The 14,392-nt window shown below is 46.9% G+C and overlaps 1 protein-coding gene across 1 annotated transcript in view; it reads left to right on the top strand.

Moving 5' to 3' along the window:
- The first annotated feature begins 7,289 nt into the window (after window positions 1–7,289).
- Window positions 7,290–14,392, top strand: part of VSIG8 (V-set and immunoglobulin domain containing 8) — a 30,389-nt gene continuing 23,286 nt past the window's right edge. Inside the window, exon 1 of the mRNA XM_077464127.1 lies at window positions 7,290–7,523. Within this exon, the coding sequence (XP_077320253.1) occupies window positions 7,475–7,523 (49 nt within the window). The 5' untranslated portion in view covers window positions 7,290–7,474. The remainder of the gene's footprint in view (window positions 7,524–14,392) is intronic.

Below are 14,392 nucleotides of genomic sequence, written 5' to 3' on the forward strand. Positions count from 1 at the left end.
GCTTATTATGAGGGGCTCCCACCATCCCTGTGCTGTGCTGACTTCCTCCTGGGGCTGTACCTCTGCTGTGCATATTATGAGGGGCTCCCACCATCCCTGTGCTATGCTGACTTCCTCCTGGGGCTGCTTATTATGAGGGGCTCCCACCATCCCTGTGCTGTGCTGATTTCTTCCGGGTGCTGTACCTCTGCTGTGCATATTATGAGGGGTTTCCACCATTCCTGTGCTGTACTGACATACTGAGCACAGCAGAGGTACAGCCCCTCATAATAAGCAGCCCCAGGAGGAAGTCAACATAGCACAGGGATGGTGGGAGCCCCTCATAATATGCAGCCCCAGAAAGAAGTCAGCATAGCACAGGGATGGTGGGAGCCCCTCATAATAAGCAGCCCCAGGAGGATGTCAGCATAGCACAGGGATGGTGGGAGCCCCTCATAATAAGCAGCCCCAGGAGGAAGTCAGCATAGCACAGGGATGGTGGGACCCCCTTATAATAAGCAGCCCCAGGAGGAGCAGGCGCAAACTGGACCAGCGGTGCATGACAGACAATCCGCTTCTCTCTTTCTCATCTAATGAAACTTCGTATTTCGGATAGGAAATTCTTCAACGGAATTTCGTATTTCGGATAAAAACCAAACTTCCATCAGCATCGACTGTCATATTGAGGGTATATTTTTGCCTTTAAATTCATCGTAATGAACGTCATTCATACAAATTAACAAATCTAACGGAAATTCGTATTTCGTACGAAACGAAACGGAATTTCGGACATGAAATACAAAGTACGAATTAATTTTAATACAAATCGTAACGGAACAGAACGAAACGAATTTATTGACGGTGCCCATGTCTAATTTCTTTATAGAATAAAATGCCATATACTGGTGAGTTTCATACAAACATCCAAAGGTGGCCTGGAGACCACGGCATGGACTGCTGGATTGTGGCGGGGGGGCAAGAGGAATGGCAACCAGAGAACAAGCCTAGAGCAGTATCAAAGACAGTAGTCAAATGACTCCAGGTATACAAAGCAGCCAAAACCGCCTTTCATTTAGCCTCCAGTCTCAGATGCCTTACACCAGTATAACCTTCAACCTCATATACCTTATATCACTGTAAGCTGTGAAGTGGTGTTGAGCTCAGAAGTATGGATTGGGAGCAAATCCAAGTCATAGGGTGTCATATATCTTCCACTTCTTCAAACTGCTATACGTCAGGTGAACAGCATATTCCATACATCCTCCAGTCCTATCACCGGTGTATGTTATTAGCACATTAAGACAAGAAACTATAGCAAAGTCCATCCATGGAAGCAGTCACGACATACGCCCAAGTTCTCCAAGCTACCCTCAGTCTTCTGGAAGTTAAACTGTTGTCCTGCAGGCTGAAAAAAAAAAATCACATATTGATGGCAGCGGTGATATTGGAGACTTAGGGGCCGCCATAATTATTGGGGAGTGTCCACATACTTGACCATATAGGGTATTTTTTTTTTTTTTATCTGATGACACCCCCATCAAAATTCCACACAATAATGGAAGATCAAGCACTTTAAGGTCCACAGCAATTACATTTTCTGCATTTCTTTAGCCCCTCTTTGCAGCTTTATTCTATTGACCCACATGTGTATCCTATAAACCCAGATGTAAAACTAGGATTTATTGTAACAAGGATCATCTCTCATCTCCGATTAATTATTTCATGCACTGTCTCCCCTCCGGGTTTAAATGAATTGTGCCTGTGTCATGTTTATCATAATTAAGAATAATATCTGATGACTAATAACTCAGTTAAATCATTTTCATCATTCATTTTAAGCAGTTTTCTTAAAAAAAAAAAAAATTTGAACAATTTGTCTTCTACTGAAAGCGATTTCCTTGCAATAACACACCCACTCATGTCCAGCCAGAGGGCTTCGGGCAAGAATGAGCTAAAATTATTTTTGCGGCAAGGTAGTACTTGCCCATTGCACCCATAAAAACCACCAAAAACTACCTTTTCCATTGACTTCAATGCATTTTTCCAAAATGGCAAAAGATTGGGATCCTCCATATTTTTTGGTCCAATTTTGTTGAAGCCAAAACTCTCGATTTTGCCTGTTCCTAGTCAGGAATTACACAAGGCCATTATTGCCTTAAAATAAAATGTATTCATAACTCCAAAAAAAAATGTGATTAAAAAAATAAGCAAAAAAAATAAAAAATGAAAAGCTGAATCCCCATGCCTGTGGGATTCTCATGCAAGTTGGAAAACACTGTAGCAGTCACAGCTACTACAGTCGTCGCCCACTAGCCTCTGGGTCTACGGCTGCCTTGCTGCATAGTGAATACAGCAGGTTGCTCAATCGGCACGGGCGCCATTCAGAGAACGCTTTGCATTTTTTTCCATGGATGCAAAACTTTCTATGATTGGAGGAGGTGGAAAGGCGGGGCAGCAGGGGCGGACTGACCATTCGGCCACTCGGGCACTGCCGAGGGCCCCGGGGCCATTATGGGGCCCCATCAGGGTTGCCAGCCTCAGTAAAACCAGGGACAGTATGTAAAAATCTGTGTTTTTTTTTTACATCTGTCTCTGAAATGTCCCTTACCGACATCCTTTTGGTCTAAAAATCCAGAGATTATAACTGCCCCACTTCTCCGGTACCTTCTCAGCCAATAGAAACATGTCTGTGTATACTGTGTGTTTGTGTATACTGTGTGGCCCCATAATCTCCCATGAGTTGTCAGTCCGCTCCTGTGGGGCAGTGATCTCTGCCTTGTCCAATCAGAGAACACTTTGTATTCATTGGGAAACGTTCTCTGAATAGTGCTTATGCCAAGTAAGCGCCCTCCAGCAGGGCAGCTGTTTGGCACATGACACAGAAATAATGGTGCCTACTTAAGTCATTTTCATCCCACGTGGGGATCCCACAGGTATGGCACATACATACTTACATGGGTTCATGCTGGACCTATGCAACTGTGGAAAGACTGCCATCAGGCTACCACTAGGAAAACTAGGAAGCCACCTAGGGTGCACTGCTGCCTAAGGTGCCCGCCAACTGGTGTTCCTACCCTCTTCTCTCTGTGGCAAGCAACTAAGTCGCAGCATCAGCGGGCAGCCGCCGCTCTGTACGCACATAGTGTCAGAAGCACAGTGGAGACAGAGGACTGTGTTTGTGTCCCGACTCCCAAATGAATGGAAGCAAGCAAACATTTATTGATGGGCACTGGTGGGCTGCATTGATGGGCACTGGTAGGCTGCATTGATGGGCACTGGTAGGCTGCATTGCTGGGCACTGGTGAGCTCCATTGATGGGCACTGGTGAGCTGCATTGATGGGCACTGGTAGGCTAAATTGATGGGCACTGGTGAGCTGCATTGATGGGCACTGGTAGGCTGCATTGATGGGCACTGGTGAGCTCCATTGATGGGCACTGGTGAGCTGCATTGATGGGCACTGGTAGGCTAAATTGATGGGCACTGGTGAGCTCCATTGATGGGCACTGGTGAGGCTGCATTTGATTGGCGCTGGTAGGCTGCATTGATGGGCACTGGTGAGCTGCATTGATGGGCACTGGTAGGCTGCATTGATGGGCACTGGTAGGCTGCATTGATGGGCACTGGTGAGCTCCATTGATGGGCACTGGTGAGCTGCATTGATGGGCACTGGTAGGCTAAATTGATGGGCACTGGTGAGCTCCATTGCTGGGCACTGGTGAGGCTGCATTTGATTGGCGCTGGTAGGCTGCATTGATGGGCACTAGAGAGCTCCATTGATTGCCGCTGGTGAGGCTGCATTGATGGGCGCTAGTGAGGCTGCTTTGATGGAGGCTGGTGAGGCTGCATTTGTTGGGCGCTTCATTAAAAAGGAATGGGGTATACATGGGCAAGGCAAAGGGGTGGAGTCAGGGGTTGAGCCGGGGGGGGGGGGGGGGTTCAAAATTAGGTTTCGCCTAGGGTGTCAAAAATCCTTGCACCAGCCCTGACCGCCATACCTTAAATTCGGCTTTAAGGAACTGGACTCCTGTAGCTTATGGACTTTATCTTATAGAACAGAAGTCGGCAACCCTGGAGAACTGGAGATCTACCTGAACAGCATGGAAGAGATCAAAGATCACCGGGGTGCAGCACGTTTTCTTTAATACAGTGCAAAGATTACAAGAAAGGTTCATTGTATTTAACAGTATTAGACTGGAGGATGAGAAGAAGGGACGTTTTTCAAGTACTGCTGCCTAGAGTTTTAGGGGAACTAAAGGTCTCATGGTCAATTCTGGTGAACCATATGTAGTGGTCAGTGATGATAGGAGATGATCATTTGATTGACAAAGTGCCCAGTTATTACGGTAGAGGTATAGGTGTTCCTTTTGGAACATATTAGTTTCTATAATTGGCACATGGAAACCCGTTCCTGGGATAGCATGGTCCACCATGAGTTGAGAGGTTGTGAGGACTGAGGATCATCCTATGCCATCTTCTCCATAAGCGTCAGTCAGTAGAGCTGTGTCCTAGTCCAGCATCCATAGCTTAAGCCAATGGAAGCAAGACTGCGTTGGGTAGCCCTATCTCACATGTGAGCAGGGTGCAGGTTGTGTGATGGGCAGTAAACACATAGAGTCCAAGTTAATTATTAGCAATATATTGTAGAAAGGTCCAACACAAAACAGCCTGGCCCGGCAGGTAACCACGACCGCCTGCAGCCACTTATGAACTGAGACAGAGGTCTGGAGACTTAAAATAGGCCAACACTGTCTGCAACGAGAAGCGGAATGCAGCCTGGATGGTCCTCGCTCGAAAGGGGGAGACTTCTGGAAGACAGATAGATGTAATCCCTGCGCTGAACCTACTCCTCCGGAACTTTTCCCTACAGCTAAGCACTGTTCCTGTCCCGATATTAGTCACCCGCATAAGGCACAACAAATCCAAGAGCTGGAGTCTTTAAAGACTCTGCCTGACCCAAGATGGCCACTGAAGTCACGTAGGGCACCAGCATAAATTATATAGCTGCCTGCACTGACCCTACTCCTCCGGAACCTTTCCCTACAGCTAAGCACTGTTCCTGTCCCGATACTAGTCACCCGCATAAGGCACAACAAACCCAAGAGCCGGAGTCTTTAAAGACTCTGCCTGACCCAAGATGGCCACTGAAGTTACGTGGGGCACCAGCATAAATTATATAGCTGCCTTCCGTTGACCAAGTTCCTCACAACGTCCTTCCCCTTATGCATTGCCGCTTCAGTCGAGTGCCACCTGCCCTGAGGAGCACAGAGTGCACCTGCCTACACACATAGGGTGGGAGATGAATGGGGAGACTGTCTGTTGCCAGTAGCTCTGTGATGGCCCATGAGGGGAGGCCCAATGGGGTCGTGATTTACCCGTTAGAGGTTATGAGGACTGAGGATCATTCCATGCAATCTCTGCCATTAGTCAGTACAGCTATGTCCTAGTCTGGAATCCATAGTGGTTGTCAATGAAAATAGCACTGTGTTGGGTAGCCTTATCTTGCATAGAATGGCAGATGAATGGGAAGACCACAAGGTGCTTTGACCACAAGGGGAAACCTGACCCCCCCATCACATGGCCACCATCGACAGGTAGACCGCAATGGACCTGTTGCTGACCCCACTATAGAATATACCTAAGAAAAAGGTAATTCCTTGAGAAAAATAAATCGAATGGGCATGTATGGAATGGAAATTGTGTGTTTTTAAATATGAAAGATAAAAAAGACAAGAAATATTTTTAAAGTAAGCATAAAAAAGTTTTATTGTATATTTTATGTAGTGCCGGTACTCCTATGGAGTACGAGCTATATGTTAAATTTAGTTTTTGCCCAAAGCTTTAATGAGTTTTGGGACTAATTGTGCTAAATTTGTACTTTGGCATCAGTTTGGCTGGGCTGTATAGAAGTTCTGCCTGGTCATAGGTGGGGTTGTACACCTGTGAGAGGCTTTAGAACGCAGTCTGGATGGACACATTGGTTCCGAAACAGAGATTGGTACCCAATCAGTGGGCACATTTGTCTCACTGCATAATCCGGGAAGGGGTACTTAAGGTGCCGAAGTCACGTATTTTGGGGTTCCGGTCCAGAAGTTGTTGCTGACTCCGTGGTCCTGGTCCTCCTGACCAGCCCCCAGGGGCCCTCGTGGCCTGGGGTGCGGATCCATCCATTCCCGAGCCTCAGAACTGGCTAGTTCGAGGCGCAGTAACTGGAAGGAGGATTCTAAGGTGTTCCGGTGCTGTCTCGGGTTTTGGAGAGGCCCACCAACTCTACACACGACCAGGGGAGGACTCTTCAGTAAGAGGGCCACGCACAAGGCTGGCTGCTCGGTAAGAGCCTGGAAGCTGAGCTGCCATGGACGTTGATTGAATCCACAATTCTTACGGTATCGCCGGACCGGTTGAAAGATTCTGGTACAGTAAGAAAAGTTCCAACTTCTACCCTTCCAGTTGTAACCAAGTTTCCAACTTTCCAACCAAGTCTGTGTGAGAGACTTTGAAAAGCTAGAATTACCTGTTGGCTGCTAAACCCAAAACTTAAGGATTTATCCAACAGTTAAAGAGTCCAGTTGCGAGCGGCTGTTCCCTGGACTGTGTACATAGAAAATTACTTTTATTGAAGTCAACAGGTTCCGAGCACCTGAGCTAAACTTTACCCCGATACCCTCTATTCCCAACTAAGAGACCGAGTTTGTTCAAACGTTTCATGCAAAATAAAAATCCTAACAAGGAACTCAAGTGTCGGTCTCTACAGTTACTGGGTCATCAACCCTGGGAACCCCTAGACAAGAACAACGAAGTACGAGCTGGCGGAGGTAACTGGTAAGACCGCATCAAACTCAGCCGCTCCTTCGGGGGTAAGTGCTACATTTATATGGAACAATGCTACTAAATAAATCCCAAAAAGCACAGAGGAACGGGAGCTAAACTATCCTGCTTTCACAGTACACAGTACTCTACTGTTGGGCTGTTCATCATTTTTTCTGGGTGGTTTATCTCACAGCTGGGTTTATCTCAGCAGTTCAACAGAGGCACAATTTGGAGGATTTTTATTTTCATGTTTCGAGTAGGGAAGGATTCGATTTTTTGCTGCCTGTGCCCCAATAGAGGAGATTTCTCTTCATTTCCTGTTCTGTCTCAGTGTTGGCAGAGGTTCTCTGGTGTGGAAGAGTGCCAAATGCCGCAATGCTAAGCTCTGTTCAAAAAAAAAAAAAAAAAGTGACATTATTCATTAACCAGAGCTGAGGAAGCCAGAAACATCCTCAATGGGTGTCACCTGGCCCAGAGTTATATTGTCACGTCACTCCTCCTCAGAGTACAGGTGTGTCGTGTGTGTGTGTTCCATCACAACATAGAACCAGCAGCACAAGTTCTACAACTTCTGGATGGAGTGCAGGTTTCTCTAGGAGAGGTCTCGCCGCATACAGCCGGATTTGACAGAACGATTGCCTGGGAGGACCGCACCACCTGGGGTATCCAAGTCCTTCAGGACCACCATGACTAACCTGGGGGTGGCCTCGCTGATTGTGCTGGGACTCATGCCAGGTAGGATTGTTTTGGGTGCTGACATTTTATGACTTTCATATAAGAGAGAGCTAAAGGTACAAAATGCAAGGTGCAAAGTGGCAGGACAAGCCAACATATGTGCCGCCAGTATTGGTCCATTGTTCTGTCTATCATTGTTCTGGACCCCCCAAGTGTCAGTGTGTCATTGTTCTGGACCCCCAAGTGTCAGTGTGTCATCGTTCTGGATCTCCAAGTCTCAGTGTTGTTCTGGGACCCCCAAGTGTCAGTGTGTCATTGTTGTGGAGTCCCGAGTGTCAGTGTGTCATTGTTCTGGGACCCCTAAGTCTCAGTGTTGTTCTGGGACCCCCAAGTGTCAGTGTGTCATCGTTCTGGATCCCCAAGTGTCAGTGTGTCATCGTTCTGGATCCCCAAGTGTCAGTGTGTCATTGTTCTAGGACCCCCAAGTGTCAGTGTGTCATTGTTCTAGGACCCCCAAGTGTCAGTATGTCATTTTTTTGGATCCCCAAGTGTTAGTGTGTTATTGTTCTGGACCCCCAAGTGTCAGTGTGTCATCGTTCTGGACCCCCAAGTGTCAGTGTGTCATCGTTCTGGATCCCCAAGTGTCAGTATGTCATTTTTTTGGATCCCCAAGTGTTAGTGTGTTATTGTTCTGGACCCCCAAGTGTCAGTGTGTCATCGTTCTGGATCCCCAAGTGTCAGTGTGTCATTGTTCTGGACCCCCAAGTGTCAGTGTGTCATTGTTCTGGACCCCCAAGTGTCAGTGTGTCATTGTTCTGGACCCCAAGTGTCAGTATGTAATTTTTTTGGATCCCCAAGTGTTAGTGTGTTATTGTTCTGGACCCCCAAGCGTCAGTGTTGTTCTGGGACCCCCAAGTGTCTGTGTGTCATTGTTATAGGACCCCCAAGTGTCAGTGTGTCATTGATTTATATCCCCAAGTGTCAGTGTGTCATTGTTCTGGACCCTAAGTGTCAGTGTGTCATTGATCTAGACCCCCAAGTGTCAGTGTGTCATTGTTCTGGACCCCCAAGTGTCAGTGCATCATTGTTCTAGACCTCCAAGTATCAGTGCGTCATTCTTATAGACCTCCAAGTGTCAGTGCGTCATTGTTCTGGACCCCCAAGTATCAGTGTTGTCCTGGGATCCCCAAGTGTCAGTGTGTCATTGTTCTTGACAGTTTCTTTGGTCATCATGGGTATCTGAACTCCATATTATTCATTGCTGACATCTTCACAGCACCCAGTTGTCAGGACTCCCAATTTAAATCTCTAATATTTATTGCACATTCCTCTTGAATACATCCTATAGAAGTATGGTATAACAAATCCACACAAGTCATGTCATAGTGTACAGGTATCGATGGCTGTAACAACAACAGTTCCTGTTTGCCTCCCCATTACTTCCCGTCTTCATAGAACAGTAGTTACTGATTAACTGCACTACCTTTTGATTCAGTGGATGGAAAGTGATAACAGCTTTTTACACGATGTTGTCAAAAGTATTGGGACACCCGCCTTTACACGCACATGAACTTTAATGGCAGTTAAATTTGGGAGAACCTATATATTCAAGTAAGGTCAGGTGATCCGTGTTCTGTGCCACCTTGATGGCTGTCTGGGTCGACGTGTGTCGTACGCCCCAGGCTGCTAGCCCCGGAGATCAGGCCTATCCCGTGGGGGCATCTGGCTCCTTGGCTGTGTGAGGGCCTATCCAGAAGTAAGAGAGCAGCATAGGGTTGGGTCTGCGACTTGCAGTCCAATCGAAAGTGACGGTTCTGCAGGCCGGAGAACCTGTCGTGGTCGGAGGTAGAAGGTGAGCGGTCGCCACAAAGGGACCAACCAACTTTTCCAGGGACCACAGTGAGTAACTGAAACAAGTACCAGAGCAGTACTCTCACCGAAGGTGCGCGGTGGAGAATCGGGAAAATTCAGGCGGTGATCAAGTCAGGGACCCAACCAGTGGAGGAGACGCTTGCAGGGCAGCCTTGTGTGTCAAGCCAGGGACTGAGCCATGTAGCAGGGGTGAAGCTTGAGAAGTATCTGGAGTGCCAAGCTAAGGACCCAGCAGGGAAGTGTGGGTGACGGTTGAGGGAGATACCAATGCCAACCTTCTAGGAGCTCAAGGGATTCAGAGTCAATGAATCAGAGGGTCTAGTGAGAGTCCGGAAGCTCGGTGTTGAAAAACTAACAAGAGGCAGTTGTAGTGAAGCTGAAGGAACTGTTACGTTTGAGTTAGGAACTGTTAAAGAACTGTTGCCATAGGAGACAGCATTCCTGCATGTGCAGAAGTGGTGCCTTGCTGGAGGCCTTTCCCTGCACGGCTGTCCTCCTATTGAAGTCTCTGAGTCTGCCAATTGAATCTATAACTACTAAGGGTGTCCTGGAGTCCTGAAGGACTGTCAAAAGAAATAAAACCTCGTTTAAATCCAAGAAGTGTCTGGCGCCCAATGACTTTCACCATCCGCTATGCCTCACAACCCACCACATATTGAAGGATGTCAGCTGTCTTTGGCCTTGAAGGTCCTCATTAGACTGGACAAGGCCGGAGACCTTGCTAAATCGGTAATCTTCTAGCAAAAAATACGGATTTTAACTTGTAAGCCACAAATGTCAGAAATCGGTTTAAGCATGAAAGGGATGAACAAGAGCGAACAAAGTTCACATACAAATAATGTATAGAATAGAGACAATATGTAAACTCAGTGTAGTACCCCATCATTGGTATCAGTGGGAGGAATAGTGTCCCATCATTGGTGTCAGTGGAAGGAATAGTGCCCCATCATAGATATCAGTGGAAGGAATAGTGCCCCATCATTGATATCAGTGGAAGGAATAGTGCCCCATCATTGGTGTCAGTGGGAGGAATAGTGCCCCATCATTGGTGTCAGTGGGAGGAATAGTGTCCCATCATTGGTGTCAGTAATAGTGCCCCATCATTGGTGTCAGTGGAAGGAATAGTGCCCCATCATAGATATCAGTGGGAGGAATAGTGCCCCATCATTGATATCAGTGGAAGGAATAGTGCCCCATCATTGCTGTCAGTGGGAGGAATAGTGCCCCATCATTGGTGTCAGTGGAAGGAATAGTGCCCCATCATAGATATCAGTGGGAGGAATAGTGCTCCATCATTGATATCAGTGGGAGGAATAGTGCCCCATCATTGGTATCAGTGGGAGGAATAGTGTCCCATCATTGGTATCAGTGGGAGGAATAGTGCCCCATCATTGGTGTCAGTGGGAGGAATAGTGCCCCATCATTGGTATCAGTGGGAGGAATAGTGTCCCATCATTGGTATTAGTGGGAGGAATAGTGCCCCATCATTGGTGTCAGTGGGAGGAATAGTGTCCCATCATTGGTGTCAGTGGGAGGAATAGTGCCCCATCATTGGTGTCAGTGGGAGGAATAGTGCCCCATCATTGGTGTCAGTGGGGAAATAGTGTCCCATCATTGGTGTCAGTGGAAGGAATAGTGCCCCATCATTGGTATCAGTGGGAGGAATAGTGTCCCATCATTGGTGTCAGTGGAAGCAATAGTGCCCTATTGTTGGTGTTAGTTGGAGGAATAGTGCCCTATCATTGTTGTCAATTGAAGAAATTTTGCCCCATTGTTGGTGTCAGTAGGAGGAATAGTGGCTCATCATTGTTGTCAATGGAAGGAACTGTGCAACATCCTTTGTGTCAAGGGAAGGAATAGTGCCCCATTGTTGATGTCAGTGGAAGGTATTGTGTACTTTATTGGTGTCGGTGGAACGAACAGTGCCCCATTGTTGGTGTCAGCAACAGGAATTATGCCTGATTGTTGGTGTCAGTGGATGGAATGCCACAAGGGCCTGATAAAGGCAAGCAAAGGGCCACATCCGGCCCCCAGACCACAGTTTGGAGACCAATGATCTAGAGCAGAGAAGTCAAACTCAATTTAATTTTGGGTGGCATCAGCATTAGGTTGCCCTCAAGGAGCTGGTTGTATCCGTAAAACTAGATGTCCAGAGCACCCCACTTCCCTTACATCAGATATCAAGAGCCCCCCCCCCTGCTATCATAAGTCAAGAGTTCTTCGTCCTCCCTTACATCACAGTGCACCACCTTACCTTGTTCTGCTACAGGGAAGAAGCTAGGGGCAGAGCTGGGAAGCAGAAAGTGGGGAGTCTGGAGGAGGACCAGAGGGGGGCTGGATTCTGCTGAATGCTGATGAGACCAGGGAAGGTGGAGAGGAGGGGGTGCTGCGGCTGCACAGAGAGGCGCATGTTCTGTAGGAGGAGTTCTGTATTCCTCTCTGCTACCGACTGCTAAGGGTGGGGAGGGCAGATACGAGCCTCCCCGTGGCTGCATGAAGGATTGCCGGATCTGGTTGAGGAGTTCTGTCCTCCTCTCTGCCGCTGACTACTGAGACAAGGTGAGGACAATAATGAAGGGGTTTCCGCAGCTGCAGAAGAGGTGCGAGGGCCACATGAAATGGCCAGGATTCGACCCCCCCGGGCCTTGTGTTTGACAAGAACATGAAGGCATTATCGGGGGGATTACTATGCAAGGCCGGGACAAGGGGTGGGCAGGAGGGACAGCCGCCCAGGGCGCAGTGTTAGCGAGGGCGCCTCTTCATCACATGCAATTCCCAGATCAGTGGCTACCAATCAGCAGGGTGCAGATTCATGTCTACTATGACAGCTACTAATGTCACACACTCTCCGGCCCATCTGCCTACAGCTGATACAGGAAACACACTGGGCACGTGCAACTACCTTGTTTTTACTTGAAAGCAAGCAATTGGCCAAACGTGATTTTGCCCCGTTCACAGAGAATGAACCCACCAGCAGTTTTAATGGTTGAATAGCTATGCAATTTTTTTTTTTTTTTTATAAATACACCCTTGTGTTCTTGCAGCTTGACATATAAATCCCATTGTCCCAAAAGCTAGCTACACTTTAGCATGCCAGCTAGAAGTGAATCACATTTCCCTATAGCCGTCATCAATAAAACATTATAGGCATTTTAACAAGTGTTTTTAATTAGTTTATTTAACGCGTGTTTTATGAACATTTGTTTACAATGAATCCTTAGAAAGCGAATAATTAGCGGTGTTGTGTGTGTGCTAAACCGACACACAATACTAGAACAGTGGTCATCAATGTACAAGGTATAGGGGGCCTCAAATGTGGCCCCTGATGTCTCCAAAAGGGCCAAATATAATATATTGCTACTGAAGAGGAATTTCAAGGAACCCTTGAAATAATTACCAGTTCTTGGAGAACCCTCCTAACAACCAATTCTTTGGTGGGAAGAATTCCCCTTACATTGGTGGTCAATGAGTAGAATGTTCCTTACATTGGTGATCGGTGGGAAGAATGTTCCTTACATTGGTGATCAGTGAGAAGAATGTTCCTTACATTGGTGGTCAGTGAGAAGAATGTCCCTTACATTGGTGATCAGTGAGAAGAATGTTCCTTACATTGGTGATCAGTGGGAAGAATGTCCCTTACATTGGTGATCAGTGAGAAGAATGTTCCTTACATTGGTGATCAGTGAGAAGAATGTTCCTTACATTGGTGATCAGTGGGAAGAATGTTCCTTACATTGGTGATCAGTGAGAAGAATGTTCCTTACATTGGTGATCAGTGAGAAGAATGTTCCTTACATTGGTGATCAGTGAGAAGAATGTCCCTTACATTGGTGATCAGTGGGAAGAATGTCCCTTACATTGGTGATCAGTGGGAAGAATGTTCCTTACATTGGTGATCAGTGAGAAGAATGTTCCTTACATTGGTGATCAGTGGGAAGAATGTCCCTTACATTGGTGATCAGTGAGAAGAATGTTCCTTACATTGGTGATCAGTGGGAAGAATGTCCCTTACATTGGTGATCAGTGGGAAGAATGTTCCTTACATTGGTGATCAGTGAGAAGAATGTTCCTTACATTGGTGATCAGTGGGAAGAATGTCCCTTACATTGGTGATCAGTGAGAAGAATGTTCCTTACATTGGTGATCAGTGGGAAGAATGTCCCTTACATTGGTGATCAGTGAGAAGAATGTCCCTTACATTGGTGATCAGTGAGAAGAATGTTCCTTACATTGGTGATCAGTGGGAAGAATGTCCCTTACATTGGTGATCAGTGAGAAGAATGTCCCTTACATTGGTGATCAGTGAGAAGAATGTTCCTTACATTGGTGATCAGTGGGAAGAATGTCCCTTACATTGGTGATCAGTGAGAAGAATGTTTCTTACATCGGTGATCAGAGGGAAGAATGCTCTCTATATTGGTGGCCGTTAGGAAGAATGCTCCTTACATTGGTGATTAATGGGAAGAATGCCCCTTACATTGGTGGTCAATGGGAAGAATGCTCCTTACATTGGTGGTCAGTGGGAACAATGCCCCTTACATTGGTGGTAAGAATATCCTCCTTACAGACAGCTGAAAAGATCATTAGTAATGTTTTTTTCGTGCTGCCAGAGTGAAACACATTTCCATGACCCAATACATTGTATCTTCTAAGCAGGACTCTTCTTCAACTTCAGCTTCCTCCCATAGGCATAAGGCCTGATAGGCAAGGATCCTTGGACTCACTTCCTCCCCAGGCAACAAACCTGGGAGGCAGGAGTGGATTGCTGGCAAACATACCTCATTGATTGGCCAGAGTGAAATACATTTCCATAACCCAATAAATTGTATCATCTGAGCAGGACTCTTCTTCAACTTCAGCTTCATCCCCCAGGCAGCAGGCCTGACAGGCAAGGATCCTTGGACTCCCGTTCCCCCAGGCAATGGACCTGGGAGGCATGAGTGGATGGTTGGCATACATTCCTCAGTGATTGGCCAGAGGTGAAATACATTTCTATAACCCAATACATTGTATCTTCTGAGCAGGACGCTTCTTCAACTTCAGCTTCCTTCCGCAGG

Source organism: Lithobates pipiens, unplaced genomic scaffold (genome assembly GCF_037356315.1).
Source record: "Lithobates pipiens isolate NorthernLeopardFrog02 unplaced genomic scaffold, aLitPip1_a1.2 Scaffold_30, whole genome shotgun sequence".
NCBI classification, from domain to species: domain Eukaryota; kingdom Metazoa; phylum Chordata; class Amphibia; order Anura; family Ranidae; genus Lithobates; species Lithobates pipiens.